The sequence below is a fragment of the Biomphalaria glabrata genome, chromosome 4 (genome assembly GCF_947242115.1).
Source record: "Biomphalaria glabrata chromosome 4, xgBioGlab47.1, whole genome shotgun sequence".
In the NCBI taxonomy this organism is placed as follows: domain Eukaryota; kingdom Metazoa; phylum Mollusca; class Gastropoda; family Planorbidae; genus Biomphalaria; species Biomphalaria glabrata.
Genome location: NC_074714.1, coordinates 19,961,900 through 19,985,172, shown reverse-complemented (window position 1 = coordinate 19,985,172; position 23,273 = coordinate 19,961,900). Strand labels below are relative to the sequence as shown.

At 38.6% G+C, this 23,273-nt stretch overlaps 1 protein-coding gene across 2 annotated transcripts in view; it reads left to right on the top strand.

The window, feature by feature from the left end:
* Positions 1–790: 790 nt before the first annotated feature.
* LOC106053706 (cadherin-like and PC-esterase domain-containing protein 1) overlaps positions 791–23,273 on the top strand; it is a 63,665-nt gene continuing 41,182 nt past the window's right edge. Inside the window, exons 1-2 of one of the 2 annotated variants that reach the window (XM_056027095.1) lie at positions 791–1,306; positions 10,592–10,742. In XM_056027095.1, coding sequence (XP_055883070.1) covers positions 10,602–10,742 — 141 coding nt within the window. In that variant the 5' untranslated portion in view covers positions 791–1,306; positions 10,592–10,601. Of the gene's footprint in view, positions 1,307–3,364; positions 3,463–10,591; positions 10,743–23,273 lie in introns of those variants that run through there. The other variant, XM_056027096.1, reaches the window with a different exon arrangement.

Below are 23,273 nucleotides of genomic sequence, written 5' to 3'. Positions count from 1 at the left end.
CAAAATTTCAAGTACACAATCTCAGATGGCATGGCGTGAATGGGGCTCCCCCATGAGCTCCCTTCCCAATGTCTGGAAGTCAAAATATTTTAATTTCGTTAGTTAGGACGAAGACACAAATGTTAACTCTTGAGAACGGAACAAAACAAACTTGAAGAATTTCCAAATGTGGTCTTAATTGTCATCTAGCGTTGGAAAAAAAAAGGGGGGGGGGGACAAAATATGAAGTTCACTGCTGGGTCAATCAAATGAATTATCGCATTCATCTTTAACCTTCGAACTCGTAAACAAGCGTTATAATTTAACAATACACAAAGCAAGTTAAGGAAGGAACGAAGAGGACCAATCACTATGGCACTAATAAATACAAGAAAGGGAAAATAATTCTCTTCATATGTAATTTTATAAACACCGTGTTCATTATTTCCATTGAGTAAAAACGTAATGCTTGGTGAAAAGGGGGACAGAATTCTTGACAGGGCATAAACCCTAGGTAAGCAAACAACCCTGACCAAATCATTGAGTTACTTTTCGTTGTAACTCTTCGTGCCTACATCATTTCATTTCATTCAACACTGAACTTGTTTTCACATAAATTGTGTGAACTTAAAAAAAAAAAGGGGCAGGGGGGGGGGAGATCTATGGACGTAGACAAAAAAATTCGGGCGTAGTATAATGCATGCTAAGGTATTAGTTTGCAGTGGGCGGGATCACCTTGCATTCGCCCTCGTTACGAGAAGATTATAGAAGCTGGCGACACGAAGGGTGGCATTTCAAGTCGTTGGTGAGAAGAAAATAAAAGAGAGAGAGAGAGAGAGAGAGCGGTGGACAAGAGAAGCGCGAGAGAGTAAGGGGAAATAACTACTGGCCGATCTCTTCAGCAGACAACAGTGCTTTCTTCACGTGGATAGCGTCATGTGCTCGTCTAGAGTAGAAGTCAACAGAGAAGTGTCTTTCAGTAGTGTGTGTGTGTGTGTGCCCTAACTTTAGGTGTCCGATGGTGGAGTAACTTCAACTGATGTTCACGTGCATGGAATTATTGAGTTGAAAACAATATTTTTTATAATAACCTTATTAAAAAAACACACACACAGGTCATTTATTTTTGGTCAAACTAGATAAAAAAAACTCAGTGCTCGATTTTTTAATTATTTTTTTTTTAGAACTAGCCATTTTACTATCTAGTGAGACAGACGTGTGTTACAAACGTGTGTTACACAGGTTTGACAACACACATTCTGTAACTTGTACTGTAATAAGTCTGCTTCTCATTTGTGACACATCGGCTTCATAGAGATCTTTTCAGGTAATATTGTATTTGAGACTCTATGCACTTTGAATGCGTTGAATTCTAGATTAATTTCTGTAATGCTCAATGTTGCCTAGAACTAAAGTTGAAGTGTTAAAAACATGTACCTCATACTTGGTGTTTAATGTTCTATACAAGTAGTCCTACATTTCAAGCTTGAACTGCCCTGAATTCTGAGGTGCCTACATTTAGCTGGCAAAGACAACTGGTTCTATTCAAGTTCGAGACGTAGAAGTAGGGGCCTATAACTCTGGGGTTCGACAGCATGAACGTTATAGGCTAGATGCAAGCAAAATCTATTTTAACTTTACCTATCCCTTAGTCTGTTGGACCATTGGGGCACCATTCAAGATTCATCCACCGTCTTTCTCCATTCCTCTCATCTTTTGCCTTTGAACCTCTTTCAGTGGTAGGCCCGTCCATTCTTTTATGTTGTCCTCCCATCGCTTTCTCTGTCTGCCTCTTCTTCTTTTTCCTGGTACTGTTCCCTGAAGGAAGATCTTTGCGAGCCCCATAGTTCTTGTAATATGGCCATAGATTTTTAGCTTGCGTTTTTTTTTAACGATAGTTAGCAGGTCATCATGGGGGTCCGATCGCTGCAGTAACCCTGTCTCTAATCTCTTGGTTTGTCTTTGTATGCGATACCTAGTATCCTTCTGTAGCATCTCAGTTCCATTGCTAGGATCTGATTAAAGTACATTAAATTATCTTTTTTTTTCTTTTTACGTACAAGTGTTTTGTGCATCCATGGTGCATGCTATTACCAACACGGTGGAAGCTCTTTATGTGATTAAGTCCTTAGAATGTAACCTTGCTAAATGACCAGTTATTTGGAAATATCAAATGTAACCCCTTTTTTAAACTGTAGATCTAATGTACTGAGCAATCTCTCTCCCTGTCTCTCTCCGAACTTAATTTTATTAAAATGATTTTAAGCTTTTTTTCCCCATCCCCTTTCTTTATAAAATGGTCCAAGTCCAGCAGTACAACATTGAGGTCTAACCGCAAGCGTTCTAACATGTGACCGTCGTCTGCTTTTCAAGATACATCACATTGTCACACGTTATGTTTAGTGGGAGGTGGGGGGGGGAGCGTCGTAATTGGTACCTTGACGAGTGACACTAAAGTGGATGCGCTCAGTCACTGTGTACATAGTACATACGGTGTGTACTCAAAGGTAGTGTACGCAAACTTTTCAAACTTCACCTTTTCTCTTCACAGTGCGTACACATAAAAATGTCAGCCAGTTATCTCCCATGATATGCGGATAGATAGAAACATTTTAAGACGCGGATTATCTCCCCCTTCTTTATGTATAATGTGGTAATATTTTCCTGATAAATTTCCTTTTTTTCCCTCCCTCAGTTCAGATTTGGCTTTTTTTTTTTTTTTTTTAATTCTGTCGGCAAAAGGTTTGAATGGAATAAATTCTAAAGTAAATTTACAAGTAAAATGCCTATGGGAGAAGAAATGAAGCCCTAGTTTTATGCTCAATTTTTTATTCAGTATTAAATTATCAGAACACTCAGAAGTTCTTGATTCTTCAATGTTTTGTGCATCCATGACATCTAGATTCATTATGTTCATTAAAAAACATGTCTTTGTTTCTTTTTAACCCTTAAACTTAAAAAGATATAAGCAAAGACAATTTTTGGGTTTTATTTAAAGTACCTCTTGCTATGTTGGTGTGTGTGTGTGTGTATGTGTGTGTGTGTGTGTTTCTGATGTCAACATGAGTAGAACTAGGATACTAATTTAGTTGCATAGGTTGAATAGATTCCGATGTAACAATGAGGAAGTATGTCGTAGATGAGGCTATAAATAGGGAAGTAAGCCCCTACCCTTTGGACTTGTTTCTTCGGTGTATTTTTGTTCTGTATACTATGTATATAGTATTCATGTAGGACTAGATTTAATTCTTACTATTGAATTGTACAGAATTATATATATATGTATATGTATATATATATATATATATATATATATATATATATATATATATATATATATATATATATATATATATATATATATATATATATATATATATATATATATATATATATATATATATACATACATGCATGTTCTCGAGGGAAAAAAAATGAAAATATTCATTTGCTTTTACTGAGTAATTTTTAGTGTCCACAAAGGTGAGTCACTCACCTATGAATTTTTATTTCATTTTGTTTTTATAAACGTTGTACACACACACACACACACACACACATATTCACGCAGCAATTTTCTATTTTAGTGTAAAAACAAAAACAAAAATATGCTTAAAAATGTTTAAAATACGGAAGTCTTTTCTGTGTTATTAAACATTTGTATTTATGCCTTAGAATGCGGCCTTTTTGGGAAATACCGAAAATAAAATACAAAGGTTTAAAAGAAAGCGTGCGGTTTTTCGGTCTGCGAATTTGTCAAAACACTTTTTTTAGCAAGCACCTAAGAGGTAAAAGGAACTTGTGTACGAAACTTCATGCGAATCCATACTGCAGTTGCTGAGATCTCTTGATACATAGTTACATAAATCAATCGGTTATTCAGTGAGTGACATTTTACGCTTATAATAATTAATATAGAATGTTAATAAAAGTGACGTTCATTTTTGTTTATTAAAATAGTTTGTGGACGTTTTATTCAGCTTCGGTATCTAGACAGTGATACGCTGACAACTATTTATTTGTATTATATTCCTGCCACACCAAAAAAGTTAAGCTCCTTCCACCTACGCTGTCTGAGTATCCATAAGATGCGTTGGTCCGACCACATACCAGACACAGAAATCTTAAAGCTGTCCAACATGAGCAGTATCAATGGGACAGTAAAGAGGTCCCAACTTCGATGGGCGGGACATGTAGTCCGCATGCCAGACAATCGCCTTCCCAAACGACTTCTGTACGGGGAGTTGTGTGCAGGAAGGCTCTCCCAGGGAGGTTAATATAGGGAGGTTAGTACAGGGAGGTTAATACAGGGAGGTTAATACAGGGAGGTTAATACAGGCTCCTTTAATGAATGCGATATCGACATTCACGACTGGGAAGCACTAGCTCTCAATCGCTCCACATGGCGGCCGGCTTTTTAAAGCGAGGATTGGACTTTGCAGTCATCTTCGAGTCCATAGGAAATGAGAAATGTGTTTATCTTCGATCACGAAGGAGCAGCTATATATATCTAGTTGTACTAGCTGTTTGGTGCAACAACCCGACGACTATCAACACCATAGCTGTCTTGCGGCTCCCTACCTGGAACATTAATGTCATTCTTCGCTAGACATCTTTCATTTATTCAACCATTGTTTGGTCTCAACTATATGCATCATGTTGTTCAGGTCTGTGTTGATTACAAATGTATGGCAGAGTTATAGAACCTTAGCACAATTTGAGCTCATTCTGTATATTTCTCGTGCTAATTAAGGCTTCATTCATTCATGGGTTTTACTTAGGGAATAATTTATTGAAAGATTTAGAACTTCGTTTGTGTGCCACGGTTCTCAGGTGTCATTTTTGTTTGTGCTGGTAAGTTATCATTGTGGCACGACGGAGACAGAATCTGACATTGTTTAGGTGATAGGGACACATGGGCGAGCTCTGAACATGAAGTCTGAATGTCAAGCTGTAGCGTGGAAACATTATTTCAAAATGACCAGAGTTACGTTTAACAGGATGTTCACCGGTTAGAATGCGGATCTACATTGATTAGCTAAAACGGTTTACTTGTAACATGGAATCCTCCTTTTTCACTATTAGAATATGAAAAGAATTGTTCCCCCCCCCTTTCTCTGCCCACTCTAACATTATTGTAATATTTTTTTTTTTTTACATTTTACCATCAGTGCCCATTACATAGAATACACAAAAAACATTATCACAAAAACAGACACATAGAATATACCAAACACATTATCACAAAAACAGACACAATGACCCTTCGTCTCCCCTGGCATTTAAATCGTTGAATTAAATTTAACTTTCTGAAACTTCACACATAATGTTTGAATGAAACTGTGGCATCAACGTACATTTCGTTTGATATACTAATATTGATTTGTAATCAGTGGCGTAGCTAGGAATTTGCCATCATTTGGGGGCCCGGAGCGGAGGGCTTGACCTCTTTAGGGGCCCCTGCATTTTAACATTCGACATCATGACATGAGGTAATGGCATAATCAATCTATAAATATAATTCTCTTCTTCGCTCTAGAGTTTGGACGAGAAGAAGTAAAGGAAAGATCACTCTCTTATTTCTGCGGATAGAATTTTCCCACGAACTTAACGTGCCTTGCGTGTAGCGAAGTCATACAGTATATCATAAAAATTCTATTTCCTACATAGATCACGCTCAATAGCAATAATTAATAAATGTTTCAATCTATCTACTAGAATTGTTGAACTAAAGTATTAAAGGCGCGAGAAGCTTTTTTTCACCAGATTCCAAAATTACGGGATAATGCGTTTTTTTTTTAATCGCGCGTAGGATTGGCATTTTCCTTATTGAATGACATCTCAAAATGACAATTTTTGTCTAGATATATATATATTAGGAGATTTGTATGAGTTTTCTAAAGATTTTATTAATATCCGGATTTTTCGGAAACGCAAAATACCTAGGTGTTATAATAAATGAAAAACTGTCATGGAATCCACATATTGATGAAACTATAAAAAAAATTCAAACAAAGCATTAGGATTTATTAAAAGAAATTTCTATAAATCAAATAAGAACATAAAATTAAAATGTTATTTAACCTTGATAGAATATGCATCCTCCGTTTAGGACCCCTCAACTCAAGAAAACATTAAGAAACTGGAACAGACACAAAATAGAGCAGTGAGGTTCATAACAAACGAACATTCACATTTGACTAGAGTAACACCTTTAGTAAAATCACTAAATTTAGAAAGCCTTCAGGACAGAAGACTCAAAAGTAAAGTAGCAATTATACATAAAACACTGAACCATAATCTTCAAATACAAAAACAAAATTTAATAAAATACTCTGAAAGACACAAAGATAACGTCTCTATTATATAAGATTAGATAAGATTTCCTGGACTTTTTCGTATATTTTGCAATTTCAGGAGATTTTCAGGAGCTTCTGGTAAATTGACAGGAGGCCGCAGGAAATCTTTTATAAATTATACAATGGTTTAATTTAATAATTTATACACCTAGAATTAGCACGGGTCCAATGAAAGTGCGGGGCCCACTGCGGTCGCATAAGTGCGGAGCCCACTGCGATCACCTTAGGCCGGCCCAGCAAAATATTTAATGTAAAAAGAATTTTGAACACTCATTTGGGGGCTTCCGTAAATGGAGGCCTTGGGGGCTTCTCAAATTCTCCCCCCCCCCAATCCTCCCACTATAGCTACGCCACTGTTTGTAATGTCATATTATCTGTTAAGCACAATGTAAGAATCATTTCTTTCAGGATAATAAAGACATTCATTATTATGATTATCATTAAACATTGACGTCTTATCCAGGTTCTCCAAAAGTTTCTATATGTCTCTTTAAATACTCTCTTCCTACTGGCGAGAACCATTCCATACATAATTAACAAGGAAAGCGCTTTGAAGACATGAAGCTGTGTTTATCATATTAAGTCTGGTCAGGATGCATCACAATGGCATTCAGTTGGGGACAACAGTTTCTCCGTGATGCTAGCCATTGATGCCTGAGTCTCTCCAAACACTCAGCGCAAACTTCATGTGAACTCAGATGTGACAGAGTCATTCAAGCAGAACTTAGACGTTTCTTTTTCTTTTATACTGATGAAATCGATTTAGTGCAATAAAATAAAAATAAAAGATTGACCCTTAGTAGTGGGGGATAAAATGTAAGATTGAAACATACTAGTATATGATAGAATCCTAGAACACATAAGCAACATCATAAACCACTTAGACAAACATAATGTTCTTACCCCATACCAACATGGCTTTAGGAAATATAGATCATGTGAAACACAACTAATAGGACTAATTGAGGATTTTTCAAAAGGTTTAGATAATTGTAAGCAAATAGATGCTATCTTACTAGATTTTTCTAAGGCTTTTTGACAAAGTTCACCACCATAGTTTGCTTTAAAAAATAAAATATTTTGCCATTGATGGTCCATTGCATCAGTGGATTAAGGATTTTCTGATAGGGAGAGAACAAACTGTAATAATAAATGGCTCTAAATCAACACCAATAACAGTAAACTCGGGTGTACCTCAAGGAAGAGTCTTGACTTAGGTGCACTATTTTTAATTTACATAAATGATTTACCAAATTGCATTAGTTTAGGAAAAGTCAGATTATTTGCAGACAATTGCATAATATATAGAACAATAAAAACAACACAAGACACAGATATTTTACAAATAAAATTTGATGACTTACAGAAATGGGAATCATATTGAAGCTTGTATATCCACCCAGATTAATGTCAGTTATTAAGAGTAAGAAAAAAACTAAAACAAATGAATCCCACTTATCTGGTTCATGGTAAACCAGTAACACAGACTAGAAACGCAAAATACCTAGGTGTTATAATAAATCGAAAACTGTCACGGAATCCCCATATTGATGAAACTATCAAAAAATCAAACAAAGCACTAGGGTTTATTAAAAGAAATTTCTATAAATCAAATAAGAACATAAAATTAAAGTCTATACCTTGGTTAGGCCAATAATAGATTATGCATCCTCTGTTTATGAGTCAGGACCCCTCAACTCAAGAAAACATTAAGAAACTGGAACAGACACAAAATAGAGCAATGAGATTCATAACAAACGAATATTCACATTTGAATAGAGTAACACCTTTTCCTTTTCATGGGAAAAAAAAGAAGCAGAAAGACCTAGATTTTATAATTTTAAATTATTTTTATATTCATGTTATTGAAAATATTCAAATGCTTACATTATATAATACGTTATATAATCACTAAATTTTGAAAGCCTCCAGGATTGAAGACTCAAAAGTAAAGTAGCAATTATACATAAAACACAACCCTAATCTTCAAATACAAAAACAAAATTTAATAAAATACTCTGAAAGATACTAAGATAAAGACACATTCCTCGTTCCATATGATAGGACAAATTTGTACAAATGCTCCTTCTTCCCTAGTGCTATCAGAGCATGGAATGAGTTGCCTGAGCTAGCCATGAAAACCAGTGACTTGGCAGAATTTAGGTCATTGGTAATGACTAGATGCATGACGAGCAGGACGTAATCATCTTTTTTGAAGTAACATCTGTATCACATAAGATAAGAAAAGATTGACACATACTAGTGTGGGATAAAATATAAGATTGACACTTACTAGTGTGGGATGAAATATAAGATTGACACTTACTAGTGTGGGATAAAATATAAGATTGACACTTACTAGTGTGGGATAAAATATAAGATTGACACATACTAGTGTGGGATAAAATATAAGATTGACACATACTAGTGTAGGATAAAATATAAGATTGACACATACTAGTGTGGGATAAAATATAAGATTGACACATACTAGTGTGGGATAAAATATACGATTGACACTTACTAGTGTGGGATAAAATATTCGATTGACACTTACTAGTGTGGGATAAAATATAAGATTGACACATACTAGTGTAGGATAAAATATAAGATTGACACATACTAGTGTGGGATAAAATATAAGATTGACACATACTAGTGTAGGATAAAATATAAGATTGACACATACTAGTGTGGGATAAAATATAAGATTGACACATACTAGTGTGGGATAAAATATACGATTGACACTTACTAGTGTGGGATAAAATATTCGATTGACACATGCTAGTCACTAGTGTCGGATAAAATGAGGGAGAAAAATAAAGTAATGGTCGTCATAATGTTAGGTGACATAAAGAAGTTTTACCGTAAAACCATTTACATGGCAATTAGGAAAATAAATCTGTCTCTTTTCCTGTCTTTAACGTATTTGTTTTTTGCCCGAGGCCCCTATTTGTGGTGGGCCTCGCTAAACCAACGAATGTAAATTTGAGAAGTATTTGATACGAGGCTGGCAATGAAGCGAGACCAATCGTGATAGCATGCCTGAACATTGACCTGCAACGTCACAACCTGTGGGCAGTTTAGACCAATAGCTCATAGGCACGTCGTACAGATCTGTGGCGTGGCGATGAGCTGTTGGTTTATAACGATTGGTCTCGGATGGGGAATCTAATGAGAATTTTCCCCTTTTTAAAACAAAAAGTATTTCATACAAAAATAGGTATCACACAAAACAAATTTGTAAAATTGTTACCCACTAGTGATGGTTTCATACTAGGGAATTACTTGGGAGGGGGGGGATTTTAATTTAGACGACCAAAAGCTGATAGCATTGAGCTTAGATGTAAATGTAATACAAGAGATCCAGCCTCCACGCATCAGGGAGCAGGCACCAGTGAGGTTTGACTTAGAAGAGATATTAATTAGGGTGATACATTACCGTAGATCTAATATCGAAAGAAAAATAAAGCATACATTGACCAGATGTTCAGCTTGACGTCTGCTAACTGCCTTTGACAAATGTGTAAAGCACACTGGCATCAAGTCTAAATGGCATTCCCAAGTTACATATTTTTTTTCCCATCTAGATCGGCATTTTGCTAAAACGTGAGTGCAAAAGTTCAGACTTGTTCTGATTTCTACGTTTCGGCCGTTCCATCAGAACTCAAGATTGTGTCCTGGCACAAACCTCCCGCAGGGTTCGAACACGGGACAATCGTGACCACAGTTCGACGCGCATATCGCAAGACTAGGCAGCCATCATTGGTGAGTTGAGGTCCAGGCTGTCGTACATATTCTCACAGGTGAAAACAACAAAAAAACCTTCACGCAACAGTTTTTATTCGTGGCGCAGTTTGAATTCGTAATGTACTATTTGATGTATGGCATGCGATTGAAATAAAAGTTAATGATATTTGAAAAAGAAAATGTTTAATTATAAAGCTAATATCAACTAACAACTTTTATATCAACTCACTATTGACTAATACAATTTTGGAACACGTTTTTTTCTCCCATTTTCAATTCTCAATCAGGTATTCATAGTTTCTAAGAAACCATGAATGAATATATATGAAAAATTAAACAATTAACAAAATGGTAATTAATAAATTGTATTAAAAGGGTAATACATTTGACGGTATTGATCATTGGATAAGGTTTTAGATAAGTTTTGTTTTTGTTTTTTAAAGTGTTTTTTTATTTTGCTTTTTTTTAACATTTTGTTCTATTTTTGTTCTTGGGAACAGGCAATGAAATATGAGCTGCTACCTAGGACGATGGCGAAGGTTGAAAGAAGTTTTCTGGCTACTTGTAGCAGTGGCTACCATATCCATGCTGGTCTCCATTCACCTAGGGGTCCAGCTTTCTTGGTTCGGGTCACCTGTTGGAAACAGCAAGGTCAGCATGCCATTTCGTCTTTATTTCTTAACGTTTGACTCAGGGGTGTCTGCGTATCACATGTATCGGGCACACGTCCAGGCCTAGAAGAAACATTGTAATGTGTCTTGTTAAAGTCTCTTGTATTTATGGTATTACTTTTTATAAGTGCATTAATATTTGCGAATTCAACATAGTGAAACCTCGATGTATAGTACCCCTTTCAGACCTTGCGATCTATGGGGCAGATGATGTAAAAGGTCATCTGTTTCTGTGGCCCACGGTTAAACGAGGGTGTCATGTGGCCAGCACAACGACCTAGCGCCTTTACTTTTTCCCAACTAATGTCATGTACCCGTTATAGCTGGGTGGACTCAGAGGCGCCCTAAAGATCCATAAATGAACAATCCCAGTCTTCACCAGGATTCCAACCCGGGACCCTTCGGTTCGGAATTCAAGTGCTTTACCACTCAGCCACCGCGCCTCCGAAGCCGTCGATTCGTAACTTTATTGAGAGTCTGTCTTCATCCATCATATAGTCCATACCATGTTGTGTAAGTCATCTCTCTAAGCTAATTGAAGAATTCACTTTTTTTTAGATTTTCATCTATGGTTGATAACAACTAGCTGACAATTTAGTGTCTCCGGTGTAAAGAAATATTAGAAAAAAAGGAAAATTGATTTAAAAAGAGCACGATAATTTGTTTTTATATTTGCCCACTTTTAGCTCTGTAAAAGCACATTTTAAGCTCTTTCTCTTGTCACACAAACTCATTTGTATTTATGTATTAGAAAAATTGTATAATAATACTAATAAGGTTTATCTTCGAGTCCGAGGATTAGTATAATTATAATAGTATAATATAGTTCCCAAATTTCTCTGGTCATTTGTATTATTCAGTTGGCAACAAAGATTTATAAATACATTCTTCACAAATTTATTAAAGGCTGTTAGCAGACGTCGAGTTAATCATCTGGTCAATGTATGCAAGCCTTGTTTTTCTTTTGCTGTTAGATCTAGGATAATGTATCGTGTTACTAATACCTGGACCTCTTCTACTAAAGCCTGGACTTTTTTTTTTTACTAAGTTTACACCTGTTGTAACCTACTCACGAATACCTAGATCTCATTTATTATTTATGTACATCTTTTTCTGAACCTGGATCTCATTAACTGAACTAGTTTGACATTCTCTAGTCAAATGTTTTCAGGTTTTATTTCTAAGTTAAAATACCCCAAGGAATTCACTAAGCAGGAACCATTACTTCTGCGTAACAATGTTACATTTTTTTGTGATAAATTTTTCATTGGATATTCCTTCCTTATTAAATATAAAAACAATTTCTGCGGAGTTGTACATTCGTTTGTTTAGCGAGGACCACCATATACCAGGGCCTAGTGTCCTGCAAATAGTTTCGAGATTTATAGATAGCGAATATCCCCAATAGTCTTAGATTTAAGATTTCACAAATTTACATTTTGAGAAGTAGGTATAGATGTATTTAATAAAGTCTTGTATTTCCTAAATGCTTGGGTCGTTGTCTGTTAAATTTTTGCAGATTTTTCTTTTGAAATCCTTGAAAGATTGAAGACAATGCCCTCTCTTGTTGAACAAGGGAACAAACCCGAGCCTCTGTTCCAAATCTTTATCAAGATTCCAAACTTTTCTTCAAACACAAAAACTACCTCCCCTAAGAATTTTTTTAGGATACGATGTTATGGCTAGTGGTTTAGTTCTAAATACAATTGAATTTGATTTCTGTCCAAGGTGAATGAAAATTTATTTCTAAATGCTTCTCTTGACTGTTTCACTTGACTGTTTCACTTGACTGTTTCACTTGACTGTTTCTTACCCATGACGTTGAAATACTTCTATTTAGTACACGTCAAAAACATTAGTACCTCTTGTTGATCTTACGATCTACTGGTGGATGAAGTAAAGCTAATCTGTTTCTATGGCCAACGGACAACGATCGTGTCATGTGGCCAGCACAACGACCAACCGACCCTTATTTCCCAACATACTCATTAGTTAGGTGGACTCAGGGGTGTCCTGAACATTTTTTTTTTTCAAATGCAAAATCCCAGTCATTTCAAGATTCGAACTTGAGATCTCTCGGTTCAGAAGCCAATCAATTTACCCCTCGACCACCACGACCCTAATACTTCTAGTAAGGTAGATATATTGATTGTCTTCATTGAAGAGGAGAGGAAATGGAAGGAAAACAACTAACTATATTATACTATTATACTTATACTAATCCTCGGACTCGAAGACAAGCCTTATTAGTATTATTATTATTATACAATTTTTCTAATACATAAAAAGTTTAAATGAAATTGTATATAGTATTAGCAGACGAAATTTCAATTTTCTCCCGAGGCATTTTGTCGAGCGCCACGGGGATGGATAGTAACTGTAATCTGTGGTTTCAAATTTCTCTTATGCTGACTGCTTTTGATATGCCCTGGGCATATGTTGACATTTGTCTAGGTGCATTGTGGGTAGTGAAATTGTTTGTTAGCTGCTTGTTGTTCTAAGTCTAAGAGAAGATGGAGGATGGAGAGAACAGGCGCGGGTGGGGGGTGGGGGTGGGGGTAGAAGTGAAGGTGAAAGGTCGAAGGCCAAGTCCAACCAGTAACCAGACACCGCTTGGTTAATCTTGTACAAAGTGTTTGGGTCAACAGCGGGTCTTCATCTTGTGTGCACATTGAACAGATACGTTTGTAAGGGGGACATGGGAGGTAAGCGATATGGAAACAATGGAGGCTTGTATTTACTTGTTCTGACTAGCGTGCAGTGGTTCTCCAAATCTGATCGGAGGCATCTAATTTGTTATACAGCTCTTACGTTTGTTACAAAAAACGTCTAAAGATAATAGTGGCCCGTCCCCTTGTTGGACTCGATGGCGGGTGGGGAGCACAGGTGCCGAATTAACCAAAATATATATGGACTAAAAAACACACACAAAACTACTTGCCCCAGATCTATGTCTGGGCAAGAAACGTCGAATTGACGATAAAAAAGAGGAGGTCCCAAAAAGCTGTGCCACCTGGCCATCATTTCTGGTGGTTAGATGCACAGAGGAGGGAAAAAGCCTGACCAAGTTGAGCCCTTTTATTATCTATAAGGGACTCAAGTCAGTAGTGGGAGAGCCCAAGAGTGTGTCTAAGCTACACAAAACAATGGAACTCCTTGTAGAAGTAGACAGCAAGACACACTCTGATGGGCTTTTAAGATGCAGAAGACTCTGTGATCTCCAAGTGGAAGTCATGCCACACAAGAGTCTGAACACCAGCAGAGGTGTAATCAGCTCTAGGGACCTACTGGAATGTTCCGAGAAGGAAATAGTGGAGGGCATTGAAGGAGTCACCCATGCCCGGCGCATTACCAGGCGCAGGGAGGGTGAGGAGGTCAAAACCGCCACTATTATCCTCACATTCGGAACTAGGACACCGCCAGAGTATGTGAAGGCAGGATACCTACGAGTTCCAGTGAGGCCCTACATACCTAACCCCATGAGGTGCTTCAAGTGCCAGGGTTATGGACACGGCGCGGCAGTCTGCAAGAGGAACACTGTGTGTGCCAGATGTGCTGGAGAGGGTCATGAGGACAAGGGCTGCACAGCCCAGTTCAAATGCCAAAACTGTCAAGCTGGCCACTCAGCCTACTCCAAGGACTGCCCTGTGTGGAAACAGGAGGTTGCCGTGCAGGAGTACAAGGCAAGAAACGGATGTACCTTTAGCCAGGCGAAATCGGCTGTACTGGCCCTACCCAAGGGCCAATTCGGCTTGACAAAGACCTACGCCCAGGCTGTTGCTAAGAAAGGAAGATCCATAGCCACACAGACGGACACATTGACCCCACCACCCCCTCCTCCTCCCCCAACTCAGAAGAAAACACCGCCAAAGAACACACCTCTGAAGAAACAAGAAAGCCCTGTTGTCATGCTAAAGAACAGGTTCTCTGTGCTCGCTGATGAGAGCATGGAGACTGAGCAGCATATCAAAACCAATACTCCGGGAGAACCCGGAGACATCATGTCTGACACAGGTTCTCCTCAGAGAACCCAGCCAGACACCCCAACCTCTACCGAGTTAGAGGTTGACCAACTCCCTAAGGGGAGAAATCAAAGCGGAGAGGATGCCCGAGGTGAGAGAGGAGGAAATAACCTCCGCTCTAACCAGAGGGATCTCCCCTCTCCAGAGAGAAAGACTTCCCCCAAAAGGGGGTTGTCCTCCTCTCCATCCAAACCCAAGAATAAAAATACCAAGGTCACTGGAATAAAGGGAAACCCCTCCGGGGGCCTCCCAAGGCCAAATAGCTCCAAGTAGGTCATCTAGAATAAGCCATGGATTCCAGAATTGTACAGTGGAATTGTAGAGGCCTCAAGGCCAATTACGAGAAAATGCAGCTACTGATGGACTCTGAGACTCCTGTAGCTGTCTGCTTACAGGAAACATTTCTGAAAGATTGCATCAGCTTCCGAAGCTACCGTGCTTACACCAAGAATGTTGAGGATGCAGAGAGAGCATCAGGTGGAGTCTGTATCCTTGTGAAGGATAGCATCCCCCATGAGAGGGTAGAACTACAGACCACACTACAGGCCGTAGCAGCTAGGATAACCCTTCACAAGGTTATCACTTGCTGCAGCCTGTATCTACCACCAGGCGCTCCATTAAACCGAACAGACATGGAGGACCTATTGAAACAACTCCCCCGGCCTTATTTAATCCTTGGGGATTTCAATGCCCATAACACCATGTGGGGATCCAACAATACCGACACAAGAGGTCGTATGCTGGAGGATATCTTCCTCCAACATGATTTATGCATACTTAATAATGCATCACCGACCTACTTGCACCCAGGAACTGGATCATTCACATGCATTGACCTCACCGTATGCGTCCCCGGACTTCTGGACGATTTTAAATGGTCAGTTAGCAATGATCTACGGGGAAGTGATCACTTCCCAATCATCATTACTAACAATCTCCCTTCATTGGGACGACCTCAGCGGTGGAAACTGAATAAGGCCGATTGGGAACAATTCCAAAAAAGATGCTCTGAGGATATCACAGAAAATATCCTCCATGAACAGAACCCAGCTGATACCTTTGCTAGCAAGCTACTAAGTATAGCCAGGAAAGTTGTACCCCTAACCTCTGCAAATCCAAAACGGCCTAGCAAACCATGGTTTGATACAGCTTGCAAGAGTGCTATTGGTGATAGGAAAAAACGACTGGCTGCATTTATAAAGAATCCTTCCCAGGAAAACCTAAAGCTATTCAGGATAGCTAGAGCAAAGGCTAGACAAACCATACGGTCAGCCAAAAGGAATTCCTGGAGAAGTTTTGTCGGCAGTCTGGATGCCAAAACTTCTGCTAGAGCGGTTTGGAAGGCAGTAAGGCGAATCAAAGGGAAAGAATCAAATGCAATAGGGCATTTGAAAAACCAAGGACGAACTGTCACGTCCCCCAGAGAAATAGCTGACTGCCTTGCATCCTCAATAGCAGAAAAATCATCCACTGCACACTACACGCCAGAGTTCCAAAAAGTCAAAACCAGGGAGGAAAGACACCCCATTGATTTCAGGTCAGAGAACAATGAAGACTACAACAAACCGTTCTCGCTTGAGGAACTGAGGGAATCGCTGGACAAGTCACATGACACAGCGCCTGGAGAAGACGAAATCCATTACCAGTTCCTCAAGCACCTTCCCGAACCCTCATTGGCAGTCCTGCTATGGGTCTATAACTGTGTGTGGCAAACAGGCGCTTTCCCAAACAGCTGGAGGAAAGCCACAGTTATACCGATACCTAAACCGGGAAGAGACGGCTCTGACCCAGCTAACTATCGACCAATAGCACTAACAAGCTGCATCTGCAAAACCATGGAAAGAATGATTAACAGTAGGCTGGTCTGGTACCTGGAAAGGAATAAAGTGATCTCAAACTACCAGTGCGGATTCCGGCAGGGGCGGACAACAACTGACCACCTGGTAAGGCTGGAAGCTTATATTAGAAATGCATTACTCAGAAGAGAACATCTAGTAGCTGTATTCTTCGATATAGAAAAGGCCTATGACACAACCTGGAAACATGGCATTCTACGTGACCTGGCGCTTATGGGGACACCTCCCCCGTTTTGTGGAGGAATTCCTGAAAGATCGAAAATTTCAGGTCCGAGTGGGCAACTCCGCTTCTGACACTCATGACCAGGAAATGGGTGTACCCCAGGGCAGCATTCTGTCAGTCACCCTGTTCAACATTAAAATAAATAGCATCATAAATGCGCTGTCCCCTGGCATAGAGTGCTCTTTGTATGTTGATGACTTTGTCATTCTTACTTATGGGAAAAACATGAACACCTTAGAAAGGAAATTACAGTTATGTTTAAACAAAATTCAGGGTTGGGCAAACTATAATGGTTTCAAATTCTCAGACTCCAAAACAGTTAGTATGCATTTTTGTAATCTAAGGGGACTCCACCCAGACCCTGAACTATTTATACACAAAAAGAAGATCCCTGTCGTGAAAACTACAAAATTTTTAGGCCTCACCTTAGATTCCAAATTTAATTTTCTCCCCCACATTAAGGAACTTAAGAAGAAATGCCAAAAGTCATTAAACATACTAAGAGTACTCAGCTTAGGATTGGCCACACCTACATCACGCACTCTTTTGTACTGAAGAGAGAGGAGCCCCCACTTTGCGAGTACTGTGACTCTCGCCTCACCGTGGAACATATCCTCGTTGATTGCCCCAGATACCAGGATGTCAGGGCGAAATATTTTAGAGCCACTAATCTAAAAACACTATTTAATAATGTCGACCCTGGGAAGGTACTGGGCTTTATTCGGGAAGTGGGGCTATCTACGAAGATCTGATTTCTGAATTTGTGAACATGCACTATTTACATTAGATTTTTACCAATTATTTAAATTTTTACTACCTTTACTATTTTAACTGTGAATAGACCTTGATTTTAATTATATGACTGTATAGAATCTGGCCCTTGTTGTTTAGAGAGAGAGTAGTCCTTAAGGGACTGCAAGCACGACATGGCCTAAATTGTGCCGATGTGCCTAAAATCAACAAACTAAGAGTACTCAGCCATACGGACTGGGGAGCTGACAGAGATACCTTGCTGCTGCTCTATCGGAGTCTAATTCGATCCAAGCTAGACTACGGATCCATAATATATGGAGCAGCAAGGAAGTCGTACCTAAAAATACCGGAACCAATACAAAATGCTGCCCTGCGTCTCTGTCTCGGCGCGTTTCGTACATCACCTATCCCAAGTCTCCATGTGGAAGCTGGAGAACTCCCCATGGATATAAGAATGAAAAAGCTTGCAATGCAGTATATAGTCAAGCTAAAATCCAACCCCACGAACCCTGCTTTTGACTCCATATTTAACCCCACAGAGGTAGAATTATACAATCGAAGGCCTAACGTCATACAGCCGTTGGGCCTTCGAATGAGAGAACCCATCCAAAATTTAACCCCACCCATTGACCAAATCTCTAAAATAGAAACCCCTCAGAATCCTCCTTGGCTAATGAATAAACCTAAACTAAATTTATCCCTCCTTAATTTCAAAAAAGAAAATACAGACCCAAGCATACTACAAGTCCACTTTAGGGAACTGCAGGAGAGCTACGGAGATTGTGGCACCATCTACACAGACGGATCCAAAATGGAGGGAAAGGTCGCTTGTGCCTGCTCCTTTCGGAACAAAACAATCTCACGTAGACTCCCCGATGGCTGCTCCATCTTTACGGCCGAATTGCATGCAATATTGCTTGCACTTATGGCCGTAAAAGCATCAGAAAGGAGTAAATTTATAATCTGCTCCGACTCCAAATCTGCATTGCAAGCTTTGGGGCGGATGAAGACTGACATCCCATTGGTACATAAGAGCCTGAAGCTGTTGGACCTAATAACAGCCGACCGTAGGGATGTCACCTTCATCTGGGTCCCCTCCCATGTTGGCATTGAGGGAAACGAAGCCGCAGACAGAGAAGCAAAGAGAGCCCTAAATCATGCGGTGTCAGGAACCCAAATTCCCTACTCGGACCTGAGACAAAGTATTGCCTCTGCCACCTATCGAGAGTGGCAGAACCGATGGGAGGCTGAGACTCACAGTAAACTCAGGCAGATTGTGGCGGATGTCAGGTGGCGGCCCACATCTAAGGGTCTGACAAGGCGTGGTAGCACAACCATGTCCAGACTTAGGATTGGCCACACCTACATCACGCACTCTTTTGTACTGAAGAGAGAGGAGCCCCCACTTTGCGAGTACTGTGACTCTCGCCTCACCGTGGAACATATCCTCGTTGATTGCCCCAGATACCAGGATGTCAGGGCGAAATATTTTAGAAGCCACTAATCTAAAAACACTATTTAATAATGTCGACCCTGGGAAGGTACTGGGCTTTATTCGGGAAGTGGGACTATCTACGAAGATCTGATTTCTGAATTTGTGAACATGCACTATTTACATTAGATTTTTACCAAATATTTAAATTTTTACTACCTTTACTATTTTAACTGTGAATAGACCTTGATTTTAATTATATGACTGTATAGAATCTGGCCCTTGTTGTTTAGAGAGAGAGAGTAGTCCTTAAGGGACTGCAGGCACGACATGGCCTAAATTGTGCCGATGTGTCTCAAATCAACAACAAATCAACAACAAATCAACAACAAATCCCCTTATTTCGACATCAAACAAAATAATCACCAACAATTAACTAATTTTTTTTATTGATTCATGTCATGTCTTACTTACTTAGACTTAGGTCCTCCCGCGCCGTTCGGCGCATTGGGCGGCAAGCTGTCTCCATAATGATCTGTCACTGGCAACGTCTGAAGCCTCTTCCCATCTGGTGTCCACTGTTCCGAGGTCCTCCATGAAGGTGTGTCGCCAGGTAACACGAGGACGTCCCTGTTTGCGCTTTCCTCGTTTTGGCTTCCATGCTATCGCAACTCCTGGTGTGCGCAATTCATTCCGACGTAGAACATGTCCCGCAAACCCCACGCGACGCCCAGCCACATGTCATGTCAGGTTCGATGAATAATTGTGCAAAGTTTAAACTTGATCTGAGAATCAAACTTTTTACCACAAAGACAGATAAAGTGAGTTAATATAAATTGTGTAAAAACAACAGATTTAAAGACCCCTACGTATTTTGGACATGTACCAAACTTATAACAATTAAATGTACACAAATCCAATTGAAGCAGTGAGTGTGACAGTATGTTTTACTTTGTAACCGCTATGCAATGTATTGCAATGTATACTCTCATCTCAATGGAATCGAACACAACACTCGCCCTGTCACACACACCCCACAAACACCCACACCCCACAAACACCCCTCCCACACACCACCACAAACATGTATTGTCTTGCAAGAGGTTTGGGCGTAATAGCATTTTTTTTTCTGAAGCTTACAACAAAATTCAATGTTATCTTCCAGATGCTTTTAAAAGTCAAGAAACAGTCTATTGTTATTTGTTCGATCTTGTGTGGGAAGATGTATATCCAATACTATTCTGTCCAGTCTGTTAGTGGCTATACAACTTAAGTTCCTCGAAGTCCGCCACTTTCCAACTCGGAAGTTGTTTCTTTACATTTCTTTCTTAAGAAATGTCATCTTCAAATGATCCAATCTTAGAGCGCAACATGTCCTAGTTTGGAAAGAAGGGATATTTAAAAGATTATTATCTTTTTATTAAATACAGAAATACAAAGAAGGTGATTACATCTTACGCGTGTCCTTAATTAAATCTAGTGATGCATGATAATCAATGACAAATTCTGCCATGTCATTTGTTTTCCTGGCTGGCTCAGGCAACCCATTCCATGCTCGAATAGCACTAGGGAAGAAGGAGTATTTGTAATAATTAGTCCTAGCTTACGGAACTAGGAATGTGTCTTTGAGTATTTTTATTAAGTTATGTTGTTTTTTTTTTGTATTTGAAGATTACGGTTCACTGTTTTATATAATTGCTACTTACTTTCTCTTCTGAAGGCTTTCTAAATTTAGTGATTTTACTAAAGGTGTTACTCTAGTCAAATGTGAATATTCGTTTGTTAATTAATCTCCAAGCTCTATTTTGTGTCTGTTCCAGTTTCTTAATGTTCTGAAACGTGTGAAGAAATGTATGGAAGGAAACAAAAATACATACTACAAAGCCATACTACAAAAACTTCGCACTTTTACTCTTACAAGTTGGTCTCGGCTTAGCAACGGTTTGGGAAAGTTCTTCAATAAAAAAAAAGGCAATGATTTTAAGATCGAGCATGGGCGACTCGTACAATAGTCAAAAGATTTCGAAAGACTCTTGGCCTTACAAAGAAATAAAATTGTTTTAAATTGCAGTAAAACATCTATAATTTCATATTTGTCCACCGAGTGTAGATAACCCGATCACCCCAAGCGTCAGGTAGATCACGACCTATTCATTACATGATAATAAAAGTCATTGAGACTGAAATCGTGTTTAGAAAGCGCTGTAAGCAAAATTGTTCACGCATGTGAAAATCTATACAATTAGATTTAAATTTGACCAATTACACAGGGTTTAAAATCGGTTGCACGAAAAATCTTGTGGAAGAAGTATTCTCGAGCCTCATTTTGAGTTTGTAATGTCCGAACCATATACTTGTATATAGTATATCTAGACTGGAAATCGGAAACAATTTTTTTTCAGCGATTGATCGATTCACAGACATATACATAGATTTTTATATACGTAACTCTTTTTCAAGCTTTAGAATGGACTATTAATCACAGAACTATATATTCAGGCAAATATATGAAACAAAGCCATTTCCTGATAGTTTCCATTGAGATAATGTTTCGAAAATCCTAGGTCAAAATAATGTCTGTTGATTTAAATCATTTATGTACATTTTAAATAGATTGATTACCTAGATCTTTCTAGATTATGTATCTCAAAATTGCAAAATAATAATTATGAAGACAAGAGTACTTTTATATTTGATGTTCAGTTATTAGATCTACATCTAAAAATTAAATTATATGTTACATAGGTTAGGGTTGAAAAAACTTTAATTCTTATAGCTACTTTACAAAACAACGCCTCGTTTCAACTTATTAAATATTTTTACGACATTTGTGTGTAGTTTTAAAAGATCTCCATGTCCAGTCTGGATGGTCCAAACTTAGTTATAAATATTTGATCATTTCTATATACTTTTAAAACGTTGTGAAATATGCCACTTTGTCAGTATCCCCTCCCACCTTGCAGCCATTATACTTCCCAGCACACCTTGTGACTCCGTCCTACGTCGCGTTTAGCAGACAAATCCTTTATTCACGTGATTTTGGAAATGAATCAATGTAGGCTATTTTTCAACAAAATGAAGATATTCTTAATGAACTTTGAGGGGGGCTCGAGACCATCCAATGTTTATAACTTAAACAAGTCTTGTTCACATTCAGATTAATTCAGATAAAGGGAGAGAATCTCATAACATTACTTGCCTACAAACTATAAAGTGTTTTTAAGGCTTAGACCTGAGGTGAATGTTTTCTTTGTTCCATTTACTTTATAACCCTCATTAATGAGCCATGATCTTTAGAAATCCCTTCTAAAACAGAATTATTTCCCTTGTGTAAAGAATTATCTTGTCTTTTTTTTTTTTCAAGTCTGTAATGGATGTCTATCTTTCTTTTAAAAATAAAGAAACAAAACAATACTAATCCAAATCTAATCTGTAATAGCACGTTCAATGTATATTACTGAAGAATTCTCATTTTTATTGAAGAAGGAAATGTTATGTATATTAAAGTTTAGGAGAATATTGTAGTAACAGAATAACGATCCAACCGATTTTTGTCCACTCCCAGATTTCACTAATCGAACATGTGTAGACTAAATGCATCCCTTAGTCATAATTTAAAGTCAGTCTCCTCAGTCCCACCATAACTTGCGTGATTGGACACGCCTCTGAAATCTAAAACATCTTTAGAATGCCATATAAATTTCAACCTCAAATCTCGACATACCTGCCTACCAGGTTATCTGAGCTGAAAGTAGTTGTCTTTGATAAATATACGCCCATGTAGAGGGGGGGGGAGAGGGAACGACTGACCATAGTGTATGTTGCCACTCATCCAGTACTTTGTTTACCTGTGAACTCAAACCATTCACTTACTAACAGATGTAGCACGTGACATGGGGAACCTGCAGCAGATGTGTGGCATATTGTTAGGGGACATAATACGACGGTACAAAATGCTTTGGACAGCCCGGGGAAAGATGTTGATTTGGTAAAACTAAAAAATTGAAAATTATTACAGTTGGTATTAACTGTCATAGGACTTTTAAAAAAAAAATCTTCCTTCAAATATCCTTATTATGTCGCTGGCACCGTTAGAGCATGAAACAGATCTACCGATTATGTCGCTGGCACCGTTAGAGCATGAAACAGATCTACCGATTATGTCGCTGGCACCATTAGAGCATGAAACAGATCTACCTATTATGTCGCTGGCACCGTTAGAGCA